General features: G+C 40.2%; 1 protein-coding gene and 1 long non-coding RNA gene across 8 annotated transcripts in view; one reads left to right on the plus strand and one right to left on the minus strand.

Moving 5' to 3' along the window:
- The first annotated feature begins 2,186 nt into the window (after window positions 1-2,186).
- LOC121673904 lies at window positions 2,187-6,062 on the plus strand. Its single transcript, XR_006019354.1, has 2 exons — window positions 2,187-2,265; window positions 2,896-6,062. It is a non-coding gene; the product is annotated as an uncharacterized LOC121673904 (long non-coding RNA).
- Window positions 6,063-7,706: 1,644 nt separating this feature from the next.
- Window positions 7,707-25,214, minus strand: part of BEGAIN (brain enriched guanylate kinase associated) — a 158,828-nt gene continuing 141,320 nt past the window's right edge. For all 7 annotated transcript variants that reach the window (XM_042047750.1, XM_042047749.1, XM_042047752.1 and 4 more), the window contains 3 exons: window positions 16,769-16,876; window positions 13,037-13,120; window positions 7,707-9,814 (listed from right to left, as the gene is read on the minus strand). In XM_042047750.1, the coding sequence (XP_041903684.1) occupies window positions 8,441-9,814; window positions 13,037-13,120; window positions 16,769-16,876 (1,566 nt within the window). In that variant the 3' untranslated portion in view covers window positions 7,707-8,440. The remainder of the gene's footprint in view (window positions 9,815-13,036; window positions 13,121-16,768; window positions 16,877-25,214) is intronic.

The following is a 25,214-nucleotide window of genomic DNA, read 5'->3' on the forward strand; positions in this document are numbered from 1 at the left end:
CCTTACATTTTACCTCCTCCCACTCTCACCAAGTATTCACAGCTGTCCAGTCCCTTGCACTATTCATGCCACAGATTTCAAAACCTGCCTGGACAGCCCATGGAATCTCCATCACTGATGTAATGAGGAAATGTTGCTGTGTGGATACAGCTATTACTACAGAATCTGTAGAGCAACTGAGAGCCTTAAAGGCATCATCTGAGACTTGTGCTGGTTCAAATGTGATCAAAATCTGACTGTCACCAGCCTCTGAAAGAGTAGCTGAGAGACTGCTAGTTGCTGTCTGCCAGCCATGTTACAGTCATGAGGCTTCTCCCAGGCTCTTGCCAGCTGTGCAGCTCCTGCAGAGAGTGAGTGTGCTCTCCAATGAAGTGGAAAGCCCTTTTTTAGATGGGGGGGTACTTCCTTATCACCTCTTTAGCAGCTGCACCAGTCCAGTCCAGTGCGCTCTCTGAGCAGTCTTGCTTCTCTGAAGTCTTCCCTGTTTTGTTTGTTTGGGTTATTTTTCTCCAGGAAGAGCTATTTCTTTCAACAGCTGTGTGAAACTTTACCCACTCAGCAGGAGAATATCTAGAGCAATTCCTAAGTATCAATGTTCAGCTAGAGTGGATGGCACTAATGGAAGAATGTAGGTGTGGCCAGGGTGGTGCCTTCTTTTGAATAGATTTTTTTTTGTGTGTGGATTGATAAATAGCTTTGGCTTGCGAGTATAAAGATAAACTGCAGAGTGTTGAGAAATATGATACATGCAGTGTCAGTGCCTGTGGAAAAATGAGGTGGAGCCCAGCTGTTCTGTAGTAATTTCCAAATACTGTATGCTGAGGCTTCTGCTCTTTCAGTTTAAGAAGCTTTGCAAGGAGAAAGGCCTAGCAAGGGAAAGGGAGAGCCCAGGGTAATGGACTTTGTTCAAATACTGGTAGTTCAAATAGTCCCCTTCATTTCTCTATATGAGGCATGCATAGGTGTGAGGTGTTGAAGCCCAGGGACTGACCTGTGAATAGGAAATGCTAGATTTCACATTAAAAGGGAAAAAAATACTAAGGATAAGAAACCATAGTATTTGGTAATGGTAGGCAGGTAATGGAATATGCATGTCATATGCAATTATAATCAAGAGACTATTATGTCAAGTACTGTATAATCAAGTAATGAGAGACAATCCATTCTTCATAAGCTTAAAGGATAAAAAGATAGAAGAATTACCCTAACTTTTTATAAGGATAAAATACAAATGTTGGACAAATTACCTATTTGGTAGGGCTTGGGACTTGTGTGTGCATTTTCATGAGTTGAAAGTTAGGGTGTTTGAGTCGGAGCAACACTTTCTCTCTAAACAAAGCAGAAATTTAAAGCTCAAAACAAACTAGTCTTAGAAGTCAGAGACAAGTGGAGTTATGATCTGAAGCAAGAAATCAAGTTTAATTGGTGTCATCTGGAGTGCCAAAAAGTGCATTTCATCTTCATCATCAATAGAGAATGAAAGAAAAGTAAAAGGCAGTCCAAACCTATTTTAAATAAAATACTTGTTCAGGGTCTTTGCAAAGTGTGACTTCACTGGATTTCTTGTGTTCCCACACCTTGGCTTTCTGGGCTCTGAAATCTCAGTACTGAGCTGTTTACTGGCATTCTTTTCAATTAGACCATTTCTCCTTGAGTAGCAAATGTTATTCGGTTAAACTGATTTAATTTCAGGATTGTTTTTCCCTACTGACACAAGTCAGGTCTTTATAGGCAGGACTGACAGCTCTAGCAAAAAACCCCATATCACTGCAGCTTGCAAAACAGGATTTTTTTTTCTCTTTAAAAAGAGGTGGGGGAAAAAGCCAAAATAAGATTGAAAGAAAATGGTATGTGTTTCTGAAAACCTTTTCCTGGGACTTTTCATAATGCTCCCTAAAAATCAGGGGAATACAGTAAATGTTGTGACTGGAATGTTTTACTGCATTTCGTGCTGACAGAGCAATCATCCTTGCTCTGCCTCCATTCCCTTATCTACCCTTGCAGTTTGTCAGGAAAATCCAAGTTGGTTCAAAACAGAAAGATGCAAGTTCTCAGCTCAGTTACATATTTTCTCTGGCATTCTATGTATTCTCTGGGCAAAATACGGAAAAAACCCCAGTTTTATTGTAGACAAGCACGACTGTCTTAGAAATAATTTGGCCTTTTAACAGTTTGGATGCACAGATTAATTTCTGAATTTTCTTTCTTCCAGTGTCAGGTCTTTCCTTCCTCACCTTCAGGCTATTGTGGACTCTGTAAGCACAGGTAAGTGGGGATGAATCAGAAAATGATGATTCAGTTCCTGTGCTGAGGCTGAGCTTGAGAACTTGAGCTTTCGTTCTTTATCTGTTTCTCAAGTTATAACATAGGCAAAAGGCCAAGAGCCTTAAAATCTGCTAACACTAAAATAGATAACTCCTTACTATCTCTCTGGGATTAGACATGTCATCTTAGTGTAACTCCCAGGGCTTTGGGGATAAGAGCATTTCCCTCATTTGTGGAGGATAAAGATCGTGAAGTGCTGAAGGCCCATTGAAATAAATTGTCAAATTTGAGTCAAGTGAACATAAGCCTGGATTTATCTCCCTGCCAAAAATAATCCCACCAGATTCGACACTAGTAATTTATCAGTTAGAAGTGCTGTTGCTGTTGTCCCCATCTCCTCAGGTCGGTGGCACAGTGGTTTCTTGAGGTGAGGGGTTCTATGCTGTCTGGACTTTCAGTGTAGGTCTTCCTCCTCATGTCACCCTATGCAACTGGTCTCCAGACCAAGAGGAATTCTACTGTAACAATAAAAGCTCTACTATAAAAAAAAACCTCTTGAGTGGGACCCCACTGAAATTTATAACCCTTATGTGCTGACGATGCTTTTATTCCTTGTGATCTGTTTTGCAGTGTCACATGCGAAGATCTGGAATGGGAAAGGACTCTGGCTGACATTGACATTACAAATTTAATGATTCTGGGACTTGCTGCTGTTTCTCTTCTTCTAAATCATAGCGCTGTCATAGCTCATCTGGGTGTAGTAAATACTGCTGAGGCTCTGCAGCTCGTGCATGTCTGCTCTGACTCATAAATTGCAAAGGAAAAATTGAGACGGGTGAATATATTTAAATATTTATTCATTAGAGCTGACTTCAAAGATTAGAATTTTTCTGAATTATCCTGGTTAGAGTATTAGTGTATATGTATCGTGATGGGTGTGTTGTTGAGAAGGCATTTAACTCCCATCAAGGATATTTTCCAACAGTTGCATCTTGTATCCATGCATCTTGTTTTGGCCCTTGCAGATGAAGATGTTCTCCCTACTCTGGGATAGAGTAACATTCTGCAGGGATGACCCTTGCCTCAGCAAGCGGGGGTGGGAGGGGCTTTACCACTCCTCACAGGTGTGGGATATGGGGCCGACAGCATCCTTAAGGAGCTCCCATCTGGCAGAAAGCAAAGTGCCCTTTGCAGCACGGGGGCTGCAGGAGCCTGGGGAAGAGAGACCTCAGGGGCTCCTGGAACAACAGCCTTCCAAAACTTTGCTGCACTGGACATTAAGCTGCTGTCTAAGGTCTTGTGGGGTACGAAAGCAGCAGAACCTTTCATTGCATGAATATTCAAATTATTATTTTTAACTGCAGCTGAACAAACCCTCTCAGTTACTAAAATACAGCAAAAAGAAAATACCAAAGAGAAAATAATGTGAGAGAAGCTGGAATGAATGACAGTCTGGTAAAGAATGACTGAATAGCCAGAGTTGTTTTATAACAATGAAGTTTGTTTTCAAAGGCATGGAGGGAAGATTGGGAAAACAATGAAAAGCTTCTGGTAATGTTGATACAAGACCATGTAGACAGCATGCCATGACTTAATGCTTACAGATCAGCATGTACAGTCATTAGAAGCCACTCCAATCTGTGTGGTCCTCTCCTTTCCTTGAACTGCACTTTTGTATAGGGGGTTTGAACAGCTCATTGTTCATACTAAAATGTTATGGTATTCAGCATTAGAAAGGTGAGGAGGGTGTTCCTTAAAGAGAATAAGAAGCAGTTAGTGTCCTGAGAGGAGTGTCTTCCAAGAAAAAATCGGAGAGGACTACATTTACATAATTTAAGCAATATTTAAGGAGACATATAGTAATGGTCTGTAAAGATTACAAGGTTGCAAACATGAATGGGGGATAAGAATTTTATATGAAAATCCAAAGGATGCCAATTAGTACTTTAAAATTAAACAAGGGGAAATTACTCTAAGTAGCTGCATAATCACGCTATGTGATAGATTATAAAGTGAAAATTCTTTTTAATTAAAAGTGCTGGAAGGGGAAAGGTTCAGTTTGATTAATTTTCTAGTTTGGGTGAAGAAGTTAGAAACTCTTGAGTTGAAAATGACCTATGTTATGGCTTGCCATGGTTTAAACTTAAAAATTTTAGACTTCTAAAAAGCTTAACAAAAGGGACCTCATTATTCATAATTATTGAGATTATGTACCTTTTTTAAAGCTTAATTTGGAGTAAGAAAACATCTCAAAAATGCATCTGCTTTCCATTTCATAATAGCTTTGGTCTGTTCTTCCTGGTGCATTGTACCCCATATCCCTAGTAGTATTTTGGTAGTCTTGTCTGCTTTGATATGTGATTCAATATGCCTCACTCTGATTTCTTTCAGCGCCTTTTGTTTTCCCCCGATCAGTGTTCTGTGTCGTCTACATTCTGCTTTCAGTTTTCATTCATTAAAATGACATTTTTCATCTTCTGCTTCACTGCACTGTTGGGGACTTGCCACTTCTTTTACTCACTCTTTCTGTTCTTACTTACAGCAAATGAAATAATTAATCAAATCAAAATTCCTGCCATAGTTACCTACAAACCCTGCATACAGAATTTGATGTCGTTTTTGTGTCAGCATGCAGACACCTTGGCATTCTAATAATGCTTAAGAGAAAATTGCACATTTATGTCCTTGGGAAAAGGTATTTCATAGCAAATTCTCAGCCACTGGAGTGGAGGGGTCTGTGGCACTTTGGCTGAAGATCTGTTGCTTTGCATTTCTGGAGACTCTTGTCATTAAATGAACATAAGAGTAAAGTTTATCAAATCACCTCTACTTGAATGAAAAAGGGAAGCCAGCTGTTCTCTATCAGAAAAGTCCTAGAGAACGTAAGTGCTCTGAGAAACGTGGTGCCAGACAGATCTATTACCCCTTTCATCTGGGTTAAAACTTATTCTCTGCCTTTGTCTCTTTTTAACAAGTTTCAATCTCTTAAAATCTCGGTGACTGTAAGTCTGTACAAACAGACTGTCTGATGGCACAGCAGAGCTCTGTAGGCTGCTTTAAATATCTCCAATGACATACTCTAAAACTCATCATGATTTTTTTGGGTTACTTTCTCCTCGTGTGAAAACTGAAGGCAAGCAAAAAATTAAGACATTAGTACAAATAAAAATTTATTGTGAAAACACCTATCATCATTCTGGCCTTATGCCTCAGATCTCTCTCTGTGGATGTCTCAATAAATCTAAACTGAATGTGACAAAATTAACCCCAAAATTCTGGGACTAAATCCTTTATTATAATCTTTCAAAGTTATTTTTGTTTGGAAAAATTAAACCAAACCATGGTATACCTGTAAATCTGAGAAAATTTTGATGAATTATTAAAAGTGTTTCTCATGCTCATAGGAAATTAGCAAACATATTGTCAGTTTTTCTAATTAAGGAGAAATTTAAATCAACACATTAAAGCTAATAAATTTTATAGTCATTTTGATTGATTCAGTTGAAATACAGGGTAATATATTGTTCTGTAACAGAATTCATTACAGAAAAATGTTACAAGGTTATAGGCTATTTTACAAAAACACCCAGTACTAATTGACTGAAAAGGCTGGTTTTAATCTATGTATTAGCGCACATAAACTGAGAAAAAGAGTCAAGTGAAGCATAGAAGCAGACTTTGAAACTGCAATAGTATGAAAGAATATAATAGAACAGGATATTAAATAATCAGAGATACAGTATCTAGCAGAAATGTAATTCTGTGTAATTGCCAAAATAGCACTTTAAGTCAAATAATGAACAATATTATAAAAGGATTATTCTGACACTGTGTTCCAGTTCATAAATGAGACAATTTACTGTTCTGTAGCTTACATATTTTCTTAGGTGAGATAACAGTTAATTTTCACTTCTTCCATACAAATCCTTGTATTCATTGACCAGAGAAATGAATGCCTTGCCTTAGGGATTGTCTAAATTTTACATACCTGGATGAGTCAACAGTGAGGATTTTTTTATATCTGTTTTCTATCTTCGTGTTTCGAAGGGGAAATAACAGCTCTTCTGGATCTCCAAGTCAATTTACTGCAGGTCACATCCTGCCATAAGAAGCCCTTGGCCTTTGGAAAGCTCATTGTATGTGTTTATTGTGTACTTCATGGAATTATTTGCAGCTTGCCCTACCTCTCACACTCACTGTGAGCAAGTTTGGGAGTGTAAAACCACAAGGCCTGTGACAGCTTTTGTACTGAAATGAGCACCACTTTGGAGCTATCTCATGCCTTACCTGTGTGATATTATTTGCTACTGTTGTTCTCCATGGTGCTGCAATAGACCCTGGAGGAACTGCAGGGACTTGATGCCTGATCAGACAGCACAGCAAGTACTTGCACACATCAATAATGGTCAAATTTTTATATTATCCATGAAGAAAATGGAGAGCAATGGGAGATATTCATACCAAATGCATTGAATCTGTGGCCTCATGATTGAAGGTGCTTATGTGGGAAATGAACAGTTCAGTAGTCCTGGTTCATAGTTAGTTGCCAGGTAACTGCTTTCAGAGAATCAGCAGAAAAAGTATATTTTCTTAATAGCTACTGAATAGATCATTATTTTAGCTTTACAAGGAGCTAGTTTATATTTCCACAGTGATCTCACTGATTACTACCACATATTGCACTAAGCAAGGGCTTCCCCCATACATGAGCTATCGAGATTCAGTATTTTAAGTATAGGATATATGAACATGACATAAAATAATTATTAAATATTTATTGCTGTGTTCTACCTCTTACCAAGCAGGAATACTGAAGCCAGGAAGAAAATCCACAGGATTTCATCTCTCTACTTTTTGTTTTTCTCCTCCTCTCCTTTTGCTCTCTTCCTTTTCCTCCTGTCGCAGTTGTACACTCCATTATGGTGAAATGGTGAGAAACAGAAAAGTCAGTGGAAGAAATGCCAAAAGTACAGGTAAAAATACATCTTCTCAGACTCAGGGGTAAAGGCTACAGACAGCCAGACTTTCCTTAGGCTTTACAAAAATCACCGTTAGAAATACCAAGTACATATGAAGAAAGGGCAACTGTGGAATGTATCAGCCCTAAAGACATAAAAGATTGTGTCAAGTAAGTAAGTAATAGAGGAGGAACTTACATCACTGGTTTTTGAGTAATTTTCCAGAAAATACAGAACCCTCTAGTGAACTCAAGACTGGATAAACATTTTTTTTCCTTTCTTACTTTCAACAGGCTGATGAGAAGTCACCCTCCCACACCCAGAGGCCATGCGCTGTGAACCAGATTTCTCTGGAGCTTACAAAGAAAGAGACACTCCTTTAGAAAGCAGTCCAGTTCACGAGCTTTAGTCAACTTTTGCTGGACTGATGCCCCTCAGAGCAATTCTGTGTTCTATTGAATTAAGGGAAAAACAACCCCGAAATATATCCACTGGTGTCTTTTATTAAGTTATGCAAAATACAGTATTAATTATGACACTGCATGCATTTTAGACAATATAAATGCAAGCCTACAGAAAATGTGACAAAGAAACCCTCAATTACTTTTGAGGTAGTATACAAGGAAAAATAGGAAAGCAGAAACACAGTGGATTAAAAGAACAAAATATTAGTATCACTTTGTGCATACATTAGTCACTCATAAATACATTTGTATGAAATAACTTAAGATACAATTCCATTCTTTTTAAAAAATATACTTCTTCAAATTCACTATTTTTGTTTTGATTTCACATGACATTTTATGGTATTTTATCAGGTGGGTTTATTTTTTTTTTGTCACTGCCATCATGATTTTACCCTTTTCCTCCAAGAATTTAGGCACAGATGGCCTCATGCACAAAAATAAATAAGAAACCTGCTTGAAGGGAAAAGAATTCTGCTCAAATAGCTTAGGATAGTCTAATAAATACATTTTTGTTTATAAAAATATTTCAGGTTTATAAAAGAGGGGAGGGGACGGTCTCCCATGTGGAAAGGATGTCAAGTGAAAAGTGCTGTATAACGTTTTTGAAGAGATTTTGTTTTAAACATATAGTACCATTATGAATATATATTTTATAATAATCCTGTTTCTTAGAACCTTATTGTTCACTAGAAGTATCAAATGCTCTTTCCTTCCTGTTGTTTGCTGTCTTATTGCCAGCTGGGGAGATGCCTAGTTCAGAAGGGTTCCATATAACTGTGCTTTTGTAAGGCTGTCCTTCCGACTCAGACCAGTGCTCCCAGTCCGCTGAAACTGCTGCTGTTTGCTGTGAATACCCGAATGACTTCCTTGATCCATGGAAGACTGGTGGATTTCTGAAGCCTCCACTGAACTCTGATTGAGGGACTCTGCTGAGCTGTTGGGGCTCACATCCACGTATTCTCTTTTCAATACTGGGCTATTTTCGATGTTTTTGCTACTGCATAACTGGACAGTGATCCTTTCGTTTTTTTGGTCTCTTGATTCCTTTGTTTTGTAAGTGGGCAACTTTTCCTGTTTACAGCTTGTGCTGATGTCAATGTTCAGGCCACTGTCTGTTCTCAGGAAGCAAGAATCCACAAGTCTGCTTTGGCAGATGTCGTCTCCCTCTGAGCAGCTGTCTGCTTTGTAACTAGCATAGATGGGGCTTGTTCGACTGTCCCCCTTCTTGATGGGGCTGCTGTAGTACTGCTCTGAGAAACTGCAGGGTGACAGCCTGCCAGTGTTCCTGTAGGAGTACGCTCCAATGTCCTCCACACTCAGCTGCCTCCATCGCCCTGGTAAGTCTTCTTCTGAAAGGTGGGTGCTCCTGCACTCATTCCTCATTTTCTGGTTTGCTAAAGCCTGCTGTGGTGTTATGGCTGAGAAATGAAAAGGTTCATTTGCATATGGAGGCAGAGTCCTGGTAAAAGTGGGTGAGTTCTCGTTGTCGTCAGCGAGCTCCATGTGCTGTGCGGGTTTGGGCTTGGCAAACCTGGGGCTCCCCTGATGCTCGTAACCCGCGGGTGACTTCCTCTCAAACAGTTCGTCTCGGTTGCTCATGTAGATCGCTTGCTGGGAGGCTGTCAGAGTGTTGGCTTGGGCATTCTCCTTCTCCTCAGATGTGACACTGAAGCTGGAGTAGGAGCTGGAGGTTGGCAGAGAGGTAATGTACTCTGGGAAGGCTTCGTGGGAGAAGCTGGAATGGAAACCGTCTTCTTCGACAGTGCTGTCCGTGGAGTTTTGGGACTGCAGGAAGCCCACGTCTTTCACCTGCGTGTCTGCACTTGGCCGCCTCTCCCTCCTCCTCTCCTCGGGGCAGTAAAGGGCCGTGTCACTGCAGTAGATGTCGGACTTGTACTGGGGTCTTTGTCCGACTTTTCCAGCGGAGTCCTGAAAATTGAGATCCCTTGTAGATGGGCTTGACAAGTGTGAGGACAAGCTGTTGGGGTCTGGTTTTTCCAGTACTTTGGCAATGACGCAAGTGGGAATGGTGTCAGTGTAAGAAGTGTGGCACAAGGGGACAGAAAGGCTGCAGCCGTGTTTTTCCAGGTGGATGCTGACTCTTTCCTGAAAGTCGGTTGGCAACTGCAACATAAAGAGATGGCAAGGAGAAAGGAGAAAAGGGCACACGTTAATAGAGCTGTCAGATGAGTGCTGCTTATGACATTACATAGCTCACTATGCATGGTTCTTTGGCTAATGTGATGGCCACAATCTTTGTGCCTTTCTGGAAATAAATGTAATCAAATGACCTTTGTTTACTTAATATTTGTACATCTTCATCTGCTTTCCCTCATGGATAACATGTGAAACTGAAATGTTTCCTTCCAAATTAATTCAGGTTGGGTAGGAATGATCATAGAATCGCTCAGGTCAGGAAAGGCCTCTACGCTCATTGAGTCCAGCCGTTAACCCAGCACTTCCAGGTTTACTTTACTGACGTAAATAAAGTATGTAGTAAACAACAATCTTAAAAAGGCAGGTAGGGAATTACAGCCTACAGCAACACTTTCCAGACTGTGTGCTTGGGTGTGATTTACAGTTGCAGTGTGGGTGTGCAGAGGTCTCTCTGGGGGTGAGGAAGGAGGAGGAAGAGATCAGATCTATTCTGTTCTTCTTTTGCCTTTCCTTGAGCTCATCTTGCCTACAACCCCATGCCAAACTGGCTCCTGCCCTCCAGCATCACATTTGATAAACAGTGCTCTTTGAAGATGCAGTAAAGCTGGCTGACACTTATAGAGTGGTACTGGCTGCTGTGACAGGATTATACCTGTGCTGGGAAGAAGCAAATCAAGCTGGCTTCCTTGCCCCTTCGGTCAGACACTGCTTGTCAGATCAACCATCCATATAAGCCTCAACATGTCCTTCCATGCTGATAGAAATAAGCACCAAGACCTGAACTCACATTGTGATTCCTGTGACAGAGTTAATCAACAAGTCTCTTATGCATCAGAAATCATATAGGGTTTTTTTAGAAAGTCAGGATCAGGGCTGTGGATGGTGGTTTCACCTGCAATTCTGTCATGTGGACCAGAGGAGAGAGAGCGATGACACTCCTTGGATGCCTACTCAGGTATCACCAAACATGCTTTCCTGTCAAATTTTATCTGCCTTGCTCACTTCAGATCTCTATCAATGATCAGACAGCAATATGAGAGAGGTTGCTTCTCAGTATTTCTTGCTGGAAATCAGAAGAATTCATGTTTGGAATAAGTTTTGAGTTTGTGATTGTGATAGCTCCTTTAATATCTGTGTTGATTTATGCCACTTGGGAATTTATCCCTTCAGTGCTTGGCTGAACTCTGATTTACTCAGCACTTTCTTTTTATAACTAGAAATCAAATTCCTCTTCACAAAATCATCAGTGGTTAACCTTATGACCTTAGCAATCTCACTTCCTCCTTAAATTTGTTCCTCTAGAGGAGAGAACACTACAAATAACTGTAATTGCCCCCCTCCTCTTTATTTTTGGCAAAGGAAATTTAAGGTGCCTGCACCTTGTCATGGTCTCACATTGTATAAGATATGGATCTCCTCTTTTAGCTTCATTGGGAAATTTTTAAAGCTGGTTTAATCCTCAAACCTCAGTGTGTTGAAAATAAGGCATGTAGTGAAATGGCATTCTTGTTATTTGTAGTAGTATGAGTGTTTTTTCAATCAACAGACCTTCCAGGATATTTTGGATTAATCATTACGTTGCTAATTAACTCATATGTCTTCCATTGGAAATAAATGACATTGCCAGTCTGCTGGCAGACAGCAACATTAGTCATAGTAAGTACAGATGCAACAAAGATTGAATAAACAGGTTGTAAAATAGGCCTGGTGTAAATTGCCATAGAAATGCGGAAAAAAAAATACAGTTAACTGAGTGTGAAAATGCTGTATGGGACAGCTCTTATTTCAGTATCCTGTAGCACCACTGTTTGATCTATTTTATATACGTTATTAGTATTATGAAATGTGTTAAAAAGAACATTGTTTTCTGGGCATTGCACTGGAAACTGGAATTACTAAAATGATTCTGCTGTCACATTATTATATTGTACTAGAGTTTAGGTTTCTGGATAACATACAATAGTTTATCAGGCAATATTTGCATTTGTAAGGAATTTATTGGCTGTGACAGCACATTCACACTTGCTAAATTAATAAATACTTGGACTTATGAGTGGAGACTGCCTATTGAACGGAGTATACGACAGTCTGGGAAATTGTGGGGAGAGCTCACATTTGTGATACTTCTCTGTAAATGAACAGCTAAGTGCTTTTAAAGTCCTAATTGTAACAGGTAGGGTGCTTTCAAGTGTGAGTAATGTAATGATAATTCCTGGATACAATTTGCTAAGGGAAGTCAGTTAACAGGAAAAAATAACAGGACCAAGATAATGGTTAATTTGGAAATTCTGTCTCTGTTCAGAAAATCATTGCCTGTTTGACAGAAGAATCTTGCTCCATCTTTATTTAACAGGGTTGTTTAGTGCTCTGAAACCATCTACTGACTTATAAACGGTTTGTACATTCCAAATTTAATTTTGCAATATTCCACTGCAGAATTGCCTGAGAGGCTATTTGGGGGAATGTTGACCTGATGGGATTGATGAAGGAAAAGCTATTCTCTGTAAACTTCACTGAAGCAATACATGCGAGGAAGGTGCTATTGCTTTGTGAAGGGCCTGGATCCCTAAAGACTGTCTTGTTCACTAAAATAATATTTACCTCCCCTTTAAGGAGCCTATCTCTCAAGCCTTGTTTCCTTGGAAGCGAGGATTATTAATTAAAGTTTACACCTTGGAAATCAATCATTCGGTGCTCTGGTTTCTTTACAAAAAGATATTTGTTCTGTCAGTCCATTTTAAAATTAAGGTTTGGAAACTAGCTGGACTGGAAAATAGCTTCAGGAGGAAAATTGATTATATCAGGATCTCTGACGCCTGTAGCTTGTCATTTCCCTGCTCTCACCCCACTGCTCCTGCCCAGCATTTTGCATTCTAGAGCTCACAGCACTTCAGTGTTGCTAAAACCTTTGTTTTACAGGCAATCAGTGCAGGCCCATTCTACAGGATAGGAGAGGTTTTGGGGAAGAGAGTACCTTTAAGTTCCACCATGGGCTGTGATTTTGTCAGCAGCTCCCTCGACTGCACAGAACACCAGCAGGTGCACAAGGCCTCCTGCAGCTTAAAGGAAGGTGTGTGCAGGAATAAAAGCCTTAAGGGCAAAAAAATGCTGGAATTTATATGTGCAAAATAACCTGCTTTCCATACAATATTTATATCCTTGAATATTCAAGAGGCTTGGTCACATTACCTCTGAAAGTTTATGTGCCCTGTCGTAGTTCTTGCTGCACTGGAGCAGCTGAGCAGCCAAATTGCAGTCCTTCCTGTAGAGCTCCTGGAAAAAACAAAAAATAGCCTCTTTAAAGTTTGCAAAGTGCTTGTGGATTTCAGCCTTTTCCCCATGCCTGATCAATCTTTTGAAAATTCACTTTGGGGAGATTTGGAGCATACTTTAACTTCTAAACAAATTAAGATGCTGTGTTTCTTGCACATCCCAGAGATGTTTCCCCCTTTGCTCTGGGAAGGCTGATAAAATTACTAAGAATAAACTTTTGAAACCTGTTACAACAGAACAGTAATCTGCATTTCAGAAGATGGATGCTTACCATTAAGAACAGAATTTTATACTGTTAACATGCATGGTATTGTGAAGGTTAAAAACCATGATCTTTTAAGCAAAAAAGAAAATTTTTACTGATTATTATCCAGACTAGCATTAAAATACTGCTTTAGAAAGTGCTAAAATAATCTTATGAGATTGTGGAGAAATTCACTGCAGAAATATACAATGTGTCTTTTTTTAAAAAGGGAGACTCTCTCCTTTTGATTTTTCTTGCTGGTTCCTGGCCCCTTTAATGTCTTGCAGAATGCAGCTATAGAAATATATTAAATCTCACTGCAAATATTTGATGCTGCAGAGCAGAATATTTTCACTGAGCAAGAAGTTACCATGAGAATTCCACACAGGAAAGGAGAGAATTTAAGCAAGCTTCTTATGCTATCTTCATAGTGGATGGCTCCCACAGCCTATTTAATGGGAAAATTCGGCACACAGATTTGCCCTTCACCTAAATTTAATTTAGCACACATGACTGCGTAACTGTATCCTTCAACCAGTATCTCTGGGTCCCTGAAGGTAAGAGTTGTATGTTGTTTTTCCTTTTCCTTATCTAGTTGCCCTAGCCACAGCTGGCTACAGAAGGTGACTTTATAGGTGGGAAGAAACAAAATATACAAAGCATAAAAGTGCTATTGGCACTGGCCTGTGTTAATCTGTAAAAATTAGCATATGTTTATAGACAAATGTTGTAGAATATTGATATGATTTTGATTTTCTCTGGTGTTAATAATTTTATTGCATGCCGATTTTTATAGCTCCATTTATTCTCTTAAAAACTGATAGAGAAATTTTTCTGTGAAAAAGAAAATTTCCTCTCTTTTAAAATACCATTTTAAGGTATTTTGTAATAACATGCAGCAAGATGTTCTTGTAAGTCTATGAGGGATGGGAATAATTTTCCTATGAACATTAGTTCATATATCTTCATATTCAACGACCTTTAGATAATTTTATTTTGTGATTTTTTTCTGTGTCTTTGTGAGATTTTATCCATGCCACTTCTGCCTCAAATGTATTGCGGAGGCATACTCATTTATGTGGGTCTTAAATTTCATATCAGGACACACTATTTTCATCCGTGAAAATGTAAGCACCCAAGAATTCAATTTAGAAGTAAAATCTGTTGCACGTGCATGTGATTCTGACACGTTGCATGCACATTAAACCCATAATATATTGCTGCACAGAGTATAGCACAGACAGGTACCCTGAGTCCCATATGGCATTTCCAGGCACACAAAAATGATATCTCTCCAGAATCTAATCCTTTCTTCTAAAGCTGTGTGCCTCTCTTTCTGTGCAGCGGTTGTCATGGAGAGTACAAAAAGCATTTCTGACACTTTATTTTTAGCAGCTTTAAAAATTACTACAGAAAAATTACATGTGAGCTACATGTGCCACATGCACTTTGTTCTCAACCTGCTGGGCCGAGCCATGTGACTGGACCGACTTTCTCTCCGTTAATATCTGCCTAAATGGAAACCAACCATATCTGTGGCAACTAGAACAATAACTGGCAGCTAATGCCAGAAGTGTTTCCCACAGTTTGAAATATATTTTTGTATCAAAAGCATCATTTTACATTTCTGTCAGAAGAGTGACAGGAAATAGATTTGAAGGAAGAGATCTTGCCAATACAAAAACTTTCTCCCCATGTAGGATTCTTCAGTTTATCGCTTCTCTACTTAGGTATAATACTAGTGGTTTGCTTCATAGTCCTTTATTTTAAAATTTGGAATGTAACCTTTACTTTTATCAGTAATACTACACAAAATCACAGGTTATCCTGAGTTGGAAGGGACTCACAAGGATCATCGATGGCCCTGCACAGGACAATCCCCAAGACCAAGATATCAAGAGTCACACCATGTGCCTGTGAGCATTGTTCAGATGCTTCTTGAACTCTGTCAGGCTTGGGGCCATGACCACTTCCTGGGGAGCCTGTTCCAGTGCCCAACCACCCTCTGGGGAATGAACCTTCTCCTGATATCCGACCTAAACCTCCCCTGACTCAACTTCATGCAATTTTCTTGAATCCTGCAAGGGCAGAACTTTGTCTGTGACCCAACTTCAAGTCCCATGCAGTGGTACTGTTATTTGAGGTCTCTGGACCATATTCTAATGCTCAGAGTACCACTATGAATATTGAAAACACTTCAAATGTGGGTTCAAACCTGACTCCGTGAAGTAGTGTAAATGCATGCACACTTAAAGGGAGAGTTCTGCAATTTTTTTCCACCTGTATTTTAAAGCAGAAATAACTCCACTGATTTCAGCTGAATTAGTCTGGAGGTATACCTGTGCTTCCAAAACCTGAATGTAGCCCATTACATTTACCACACTCCATTACTTACAGCTGGTAGAGTTGTGAAGTAACTCTTCTTTCAACTCAACTTCTATAAAAGTAAGGGGTCAGATTGGGAACTTTTTGTTTCTGTTGGAAAGCTGTTAATTGCACAGACAGAGTTCACATCGGCAGGCATTTTAATGGGATCAAATGCTCCCAGCTATGATTAGGAGTTCATGTGAAATTCGGGAAGATTGAACATAAGATGCTGAAAAATAAGTACTAACAGAAACATGTCCTCTGTAGATGAATTTTTTATTAAGTGTGGAAGGAATGGCACAATAATGAACTAAATGCCTGCAATATTCCTCTCTTTGCTGTCTTTGTAGGTTTGTCTCAGGAAGAATTTAATGAGCTTGTTGCCAGCTGCAGTACTCATGCCATTTTGCAGCAGTGTTTAATGAGATGCAGGGTGACAATCACCAGAGATGTTCCCTGTTTTGTCCCACACAGAGACAGGTAAATTGTTACACATTAACAACTGCTGGGGAAAGCCCTTCTCCTGCTCCCTGCAGGAGTGATCTGAGTGACCAGGCTGGGTCAATCCTACCTTCTGCTAGCAGAGCTCCCTTGTGCTGGGCCTTTTGGTGAGCAAAGACTGAAAGAACAAAGAATTGCAGGAAATGTTGGGGTCTACACTGTGCCTAAAATCCTTCTGATGAGTCCTCACTCCACACGTGACCCTGCAAAAGCTCTGACCATGTGCTTGCACCAGTTTGCTGTACTGATGGCAAAATCAATGTGGGAATATTGCCATCTCTTAGAATATTTTTTCATCAGTTTCAGGCTAGACATAAAGAAAAAAATATCAGTGAAAAGTCTCACCTCATAGGATAAGGAGAGCCAGATTTACGAAATGATGGGAACAAACATACATAAATTTTAACTGTTGAGGTGACAAGTTATATTTTATACAAACATAAAAAATTATTCTATAATTTCATGGGAAGTGCAAGACCTAATTTTTTTCTGAATATAATATCAAAAATAATACAGTTGCACATTTAAATACTTACATTGTCTTCTGACAACTTATCTATCGTCACCTTGGCTTCTATTAAGTGATTATTGAGTGCAATTATTTCATGGCTCAAAGCCCGTTTTTCCTCTTCATAGTGCTGACCCTGTGTAGACAATGGAGTAGTTAGTGTTTTTTCTACTGTCAGAATATTTCAGATAAAGGCCCACAGACTGATGTCATTCTCAAATCCAGAGAAAAGCACAACAGACCAATATTTCTTTTTTCTTTCTCCTCCACCCCCCCCCTATTGGTTTTCTCCATTATTTTGCTATTTGTACTCAGCAGATGCAGCAAAGTCCTTTAGAAATATGGAGGTCAGATTGAGCTGCCATTAGGAACCTTCACAAAAGACTTTAAGTTAGCCAGTGCAAAAATGTTGTATTGAGCCTCAATCAATACATCCTTCTTAGTCACAGGACAGGGTTTCTAACATGGAAGGGACTGGAGCTGCTCTTTTGCTACAAGAATGTTCCACTTATGCTATTATTTCCCATTCTCATAAGGAAGGAAGAACAATATTTAAAAAGAAAAGCAGTTGTGTTTGAGCCAGTATCATTTTAGCTGTTGACTGTTCTGGCTGATTTAAAAGCTCTGATTAAGGCTGTTCATTTCTCAAGGTGAATGTTTACCTGATTGCAGTGTTAACACTCATTAGCAGAACACAACCCACTGTGGCATATCAGGAAAACAGTCTGATTCAAATTTCTTTCTCCCCCTAATTTAAACTTGTTACCAGTGTGCTGTAACTCTTTATTATAAATGCAAAGAAATCAGCGGAAAGAATGAAATGTCACTGGCCCTTCCCATATTTTGTCTCATTTTGATATGCAGTGTTTATTTTATTGCCTCTTATATCAAAAATCATTGTGTGCCAGTCATTTATAACCCTGCCTCCAGCCTTACATTGGCATTAAAAAGTATGGAACCTTCTGAATGCCCTGAGATCAAGGCATCTTCTGTGCACTCAGAGCTGCAACAAGAAGGTTGAAAATTATCTTGAGGGTCTTTTAGAAAGTTACGATGCCATAAGAGCAGAAAGTAGGGTGAACACTAATGTACATCTGTTTTGTTCGGTGAACTCAATCCAAAATTCATAATTCATAAATCTCAGTGGTGCTGAGCAGCAGGACAAGAGGCAACAGGTGGAAACTGGAACATGGGAAGTTCACGTGAATATGAGGAAGGAATTCTGTACTGTGAGGGTGGCCGAGCACTGCAGCAGGGTGCCCATAGAAGCTGAGGAGTCTCCTTCCCTGGAGATACTGAAAATCTCCCTGGACACAATTCTGGGTAAAGTGCTTCAGAGGACCCTATCTGAGGAGGGAGATTGGACTAGATGACCTCCAGTGGTCCCTTCCAACCTCAACCATTCTGTGATTCTGTGAATGTCACTTCCCATTCTAAACTAGTTGTGAAGGACTGAAATTTCCCAAATGCCATATTGCCAGGGTCACAAAAAGTCTTCTATCAACACATGCTTGGCATCGTCAGCTAATTGACAGCAATGGGAGTTGGGTGTTTTGAAGTCCCAACGAATATCAAGGTTAATTATCCAGCTGCAAAGCACTGGCCTGTATTAAAGGAGGGTGATTAAATTGGAAGTGGCAGCTCTCCTCCTAAGCTGCTATTTAAAGAAAAACACCTTCTCGAATGGTCTAAGCAAACCCACAGCTTGCTTTAAACTGTGCAGATATGATTGAAGTGTCTCTGTGAAGGTCTGGACTGGCCTATTTTAATGTCAGTTTTTCTATGGACTGTCTATTCCCTGCTGTTGCCAGCCCTCTGTCCTGACAGCTCAGCTGTGTCTGGGGGCTGGTTCAGGCTTGACACCTCTCCCCTCCTCGTTCCCATTGATCAGGCACTCCTGCCTTGGGACTACCTCATGGAAGGCCAAAGTGCAGCTTTGAGAGCTTGCAAGGCTCCAACCTTACTGATTCTAACCAGACACAGGGATGTTTTTTTTAATTAGGCAGATCGACATGGTTTTATATGAGACCCTTAACTCTCATTGATTTTATAGTGAACTAAACAACTAGGCACTTTGTAAACCTCCTGGCCATCTGTGCACCTCTAAAAATCTGTCTCCTTTGAGGCTGTGACTGAAGATTACATTTCCAGAGGTATTTAGCTGTGTAATGGGGTAGAAAAGGGACTACCTAAGTACCCACAAAAAAAGTGTCCCCTCAATTTTCTAAGTAATTTCATGCTTTTGAAGGATCCATGTCCACAGACTTAATCTTCCAAATAACCATTCATATGGAAGATTTTATCAGTCCTTTTATGACAAGTTGTCATGCCAGGACAGCTGATTTGTAGAACTCTGCTGCTCTAAATCTCTCTGATCTCAGTTACTGTTGCTCTTGCCTAGCCAAATTGAACTTCAGTCATTCTATTTTGCAGTTCAGGAGAGAATATCTGATCAAGGATTTACAGTTTTCAGGAGAGAAACTAATAAAAGGGCAGCAGATTCAGGCATTGGAAGCACTACTTTCCACTGCATTTGAGTAAGGCTGAATCTTGCTGAATTATGATTTCACTTTATTTCATTTATGATAACATTCGGATGATGTTTCCCAGACTTTGTACCTGCTCAAGAGTGACTTTAAAAGATATTCTGTATTTTTTGAACTGTAAAACTCGCCTCAGTTCAAATTTATAATATACAGGTTAGCAGGTAGACACCAAAGTAATAAACATCTCGGTAGTGCTGCGGAAGAGTAAGAAGGAAAGGCCAGTCCCAGTCTTCTCCACCATTATTATTTCACATCTTTCTCTTGAAATCAGTGTTGTTGACATGAGCAAGGAGTCTGTTTCAACGCAGCAGAATGAGGTAGCCTAAGGGCGGGCAGGACACTGAAATCCTTTGGCGTGTTGGCCACACACTGTGTGTTCATCTCTGGAAGTTCAGAGCTTCAGACAGACATTATTGTGGTGCAGTGGTGGCAACAAGAGGACAAAGGCTTAATCCTGACACCAGCTGTGGGAGTATAGCACAGCTGGAAGAGACAGTGTGGTAGTGCTGGATCACTGCATTAGAAGGATTGTTGGTCACAGGGGACTGAAACTTTGAGCTCTCCAGTTGCAGTCAAACAATCATATATTCAGCATCAAATTGTCAGAGAGGTATGAAAGGAGGATGGGAATAATAATATCAATGCTGTGATCACGAGTTACAAATATAAGTGTTTATTTTACTTGTAACCTCTTTTGGCAGATCCCTCTATTTTTGGTAGCTTATAGAAGGTTGGTCCTCCTACTCTTCCATAAGGCTGGTGACCCCTCCTCCCTCCTTTTGGCACTGCTTTCTGCTCTGCAGGTGCTAATACCCTGTCTCTCAAAACCCAGTAGTGAATTAAATCAATGGTGTTATTGATATGCCAATAGCTTGCAGCTGGGCTGAGGGCTCCTGAAGTCCACTCCAAAATGCCAGAGCTATAGATGGCAGCGGGCTGAGCGCCTGGTGGGTCCTTGTCTAGAAATCTTTGTTGAGTCAGCTCTGCGCATCTTCTGCCTCCCTCATCCCTTGCCACAGAGTCAGCACACAAGAATACAGCTCTGTAGTGTCTGACTAACACAAGAGAACTACAATCATGTGCCCACATCTGAGTCAGACCAAATTGGTACTGCTGGGTGACTCCAGCACCGATTTTGAGGGCACCTTGCTCCTATCCTGGATTTAGCATGAGCTCAGTGCTTCCTCATCAGATCTGAGGAAGGAATTGCATATCTGTTCTTCACAAAGGAACCAAATGATATAATAAAATATACATTCTCTGTCTGGAACCTTGGGGCCATTTTTATAATTTATATCTATCATGGTGAAAACATCACTCAGATATTTACAAATCCATAAAAGTATAAGTCGATGCTTTCAGAAGTGTTTGGTGCCATCGTGTCCCTACATTTGAAATCTGTGATGTAAGTGGGGTGAAAAGAATTTTGGTACGTTGATTCAGCATGAAATAATTAATAGATAAGTGCATTTTTAAAAGTAACAAAAGCTGGATGAAAAGATCTGCTTATCTTGCATATTAGTGGATCCACAAAGGTTCCTACTCTAGTCCTCCAGCAGAAATGGGCAGGCTAAAAGTTCTCTCTCTCTCTCTCTCGTAATGTTTCAGTCTCCCTTCATTGCTTTCCAGCAGCTGGAGGGTGTCCTACCATAGAGTAGTGTCAGCCTATTAGTCAAGGCTTGGCTGGTTCCTGTCGTCTCTGCTGTCCTGTGGGAGCTCTGATGTGTACAGACCTTTGGAAAGCAGCCTCAAATTTGCAAGCGGGAAGTACTGGTCTGTGGAAATGTCAGACTTTTCAAACATGGCAAAGTAAATCTGTTCTTGATGTTCCTGTAAGGAACATTTCTGTGGATGCAATTTCGATGCTACAGTGACAATAATGTAATGGTAGTACTGACCAGCAAGGTATTAGTGGCCAGCAGTATTCCTTTGGAAATACTTCTTAATAAGTAATGCCCAAATGACTGACAGAAAGAGAGAGAGAGAGACTTTTTCTGTTACAAATACCACCAGAATGATACTGGTATCCCATCCTGAACGCCTTGCCAGAGGTGTACTACAATGTTTTTGGATGAGGAATACAGGCAGAACTTTGTTCCCTTTTTTCTTTATTCCTCTTCTTGTCCAGGGGGAACACAACACTGACAGGAGAAATTCCCCAACTTTGTGGGCCAGTGTAACACTGTTAACTCAGTACTTTTCTCCTAGAACAGTAGTCACAATCTTTCACTGCTTATGCTTTAAGGTATCTGCTAAGAAAATGCAGGGGGTTTACTGTTCCATGGATTGTAGTCAGCAAACAAGTGCTGTGGTGATATAGTTTCTAACCAAAGTCTATGTATTTTACGGTGATATTTTATAACCTCATTGAAATCATGAAGGACAAAACTGAGCAGTTGATGATGACAAACTGGGAGGAGTGGTTGGTACAGCAGAGTGTGGTGCTGCACTCCCCAGAGACCTCATAGGCTGGAGAAATGGGCTGAGAGGAACTTCATGGATTTCAAGAAGGATAGGTGCAAGATCCTGCACCTGGGGAGGAACAACCCCTTGCACCAATGTATGCTTGGGGCCACCCAGCACACATTGAAGCTTTTCAGAAAAGGATCAGGAGGTCCTGCTGGGATCCAAGTTGAACACAAGCCACCAGTGTGTCTCCTCTCTGCAAAGAAGGCCAAAGGTAACCCTGGGCTGCATTAGGCAAAGTGCTGCCAGCACAATTCTTCCCTTCAGCACTGCTGTGGCCACACCCAGAGTACTGTGTCCTGTTCAGGCTCAGTACAGGTGGATATGGACGTGCTGGAGAGAGTCTAAGAAACAGCCAGGAAGATGATTAAGGGATTGGAGCATCTCTGTTCTGAGGAAAGACTGAGAGAGCAGGGACTGTTTAGCCTGGAGAAAATACAGCTTGAGTGGGATCTCATCAAATGTGGAAAAATATCTGAAGGGAGGGTGCAAAGAGGACAGATCCAGGCTCCCTTCAGAGGTGCCCAGTGACAGGACAAGAAGCAACAGGCACAATACCAGTGGCACAACACATGAAACTCAAGCAGTGCCATCTGAACATAGAAAACTCTTTAACTGTTGAGGGTGACTGAGCACTGAAAAAGGTTGCCCAGCAATACTGTGGAGTTTCCATCCCTGGAGATATTAAAAAACTGCCTGGACATGGTCCTTGATGACCTGCTGTAGGTGCTTGATCAGGGAGTTTGAAGAAGATAATGCCGAGATGTCCCTTCCAACCTCAACCATGCTGTCCTCTTGTGAGTACTGTAGCAATGTATGGCTGCCACATCTCACTGGACTGCTGTGGTAAGTGGCGTTGTTATGATATGACAATTTAAATTTCTGTTATTAGCAAATCCTGATATTTGCATATAAGCAAATGCTTTTATTGTTATGCAGAGATGATTTAATATATAAATAAGACATCTTTAGGTCCTAATAAAATCGAGAACAAGGATGCATGGAATATGGTACAAGTTCACTTATGTTTTTCCCTGGTATTCCATCAAGACTCCAAACAGACTCCCTATTTGACTTGGTGCATGTGAATGTATGCCTTCTGGAGTCAGTGATGCCACATCTAGTTATTACTGATAATTACAGCAATCATGGAGGATGTGAGTGTGTTATCGGTCACAAAGAAAGGGCCCCCAGATGCCCTGTGCATTCTCAGTGATAGTTCAATGACAGCACTTCAGTGATGAGTGAGGATGAATTTGTTTTATGGCATCTGTCAGTACATATCTCGTGTCCTGGTGAGCAATTAATAAAAACAGCCATTCTTTGTGAAATTGAAGATTGGGAGATTATGCAATGGTCTCTCCCACCAGGTGTGGATACTTCTCGCTGTTGCAGAGGGTACTATTGTGGATTAGTTCAAGCTAATGTGCACTTGTCTTCTCATCCAAGTGTGTCACGGTCTCAGCTGAGCAAGGCACAGTGTTCACAGTAAGGGACATCTTAGATTGCAAGCAGAGTCTTTAATAGAAACATATGTGGTGGTGGGCATGGCTAGGCCAGGGTTATAGCCAACAAGGTAAAGAAAACAAGAATGAGAAATGTGGTGGAAATAAAACCTTTTTTCCACCTGTAACTCTGAAAGTTAACAGCTGTTCTATTTGCAGATCATATGCATAATTTGTTTTATCAATTGGCTCATAAAGAAGCAAAGGATAGATTTGCAGGAATTACTGGATATTCTCTGCAGTAATCCCTGATTTTAAGCATGTTAACTTCTGCTCTGCAGATCTTCATGTTTTCATGACAGATGACTTGTTTGTCTTTGTGCCTGTTTATGGATGCTCTGTGTGAGTTTACCTGACAGCGAAGAGCAGTGGATATCCCCTACTCACACTCACTTGCACCCACAGGAAGAAACTGTAATAAAAACAGTGAACTGACAAGATCAGAAGAGCAAATAATAATGAAAGACTTTTCAATGAATAGTGAAACTGTATCAACTGATACCAGTTCACAACATGATCCTTGGGGTGCAGGATTTGGGGCTGATCATTGCGGCATGAAAGCAACATTTAATACACATTAAATTTTTAGTTTCACTTCTGTGCATAACAATCTTATTTTGGTTTAAGAGCAAAATGAGTATCCAAAGGAGATGTTCACTTACAGATTCACTGAACCCACAAGTCTATTTAAGAATGTGCATCTTTACAAGCAAAAGAGGAAAAGAGCCAAATGTTTAGCAGATTTATGAGGTAATTCTTTATCAAGTTACAAACAAAACTGCAGGAATGTGTAGGGATGTATGCAGAGGCTGTGGCAGCATCCTGATTGCACTTCATCATCTACCACTGTCTCATCTTTGCTTCCCATTGCAGTAATCCCCAGGACACCCATCCTTGTCTCAATACTTCTTCAAAATGCTAATAGAGCCTGGCTTTCAGGAGTGCTGCTACTTTATGGTAAGGAGCAATGACTAATTCATTATATTTATCCTACGGAATATTAGATGTTTATTTAAAGTGATTTTATGTTGCCAAGCTGCCAAGGTTGCAGGCAAGGCTGCATTCTTCAGAGACAAACGTATGGCACTAAGGATTTGAAAATACCCATTTTTCTGGGCAGGTCAGAGTAAATATGTTGTTGATGTGTCTTTTGCCTAAGGCTTTACCTACTGCAAAAATCTAAGTCATGTTGGAGTTCTTCCACATAAAGAAGATAGTGGCAAGAACATTATTCCAATGTGACAGGCCTTTCTTATGATGAACACATGGGATAAAAGGAAGTGACAGATGTATGACCCTTGGGTTGGCTCAGGAAGAGACTGGATTTTCTGTCCTTGCCCATAGCTTAATTATTTTTTTTTTTTAATCTTTTCACTCCTCCTAGGAGCTCAGCAAAATAATTTAAAACAATTACATGGTCATAGTGAAATGAAAGGAATGGAGTCTTCTGCTGAGCTAGTGGTAAGGAGCAAAACATCTTGCAAAAAGAAAAAGAAATTGTGTGAATGGGTAGAAAAGGAGACGTTCCACTGCTGCAGGCCACATAAGGTAGGCTCACCAGCCTTGTAGCTTGAAGCTGTCACTCTAAGGACTGATTGCCTGACACTCAAACTTTCCAGCCACAAAGGCTCCTCTGTGGAAATGGAGAAATTACTGGAGACTGGATATTGCTTAAATTAACTACTTAGATAGTCTAGAAAGAGGAGGTAGCATTAATTTCTCTGAGTAAAGAAGTAAAATGGTCTAGGAAGAAAAATGTGGCATTCTGAACTTTGGAATATTAAATTCATTCATATACATTGCAGATTACTTCAATATGCAAGTGAATTCTAATTAGACCTGACTACCTAAACAAGGACAATTTCCCAGCCAAATAAAAAAAGTAAAGGCTAGATTATTTACAGTACTTTGCTCTTTAATAATTTGTTCAGCTCTAAGAATTTTGAAATTCACATTT

The sequence above is a fragment of the Corvus kubaryi genome, unplaced genomic scaffold (genome assembly GCF_017639235.1).
Source record: "Corvus kubaryi isolate FWS band 111438036 unplaced genomic scaffold, C.kubaryi_AGA036_p1.0 66, whole genome shotgun sequence".
Taxonomy (NCBI): Eukaryota; Metazoa; Chordata; class Aves; order Passeriformes; family Corvidae; genus Corvus; species Corvus kubaryi.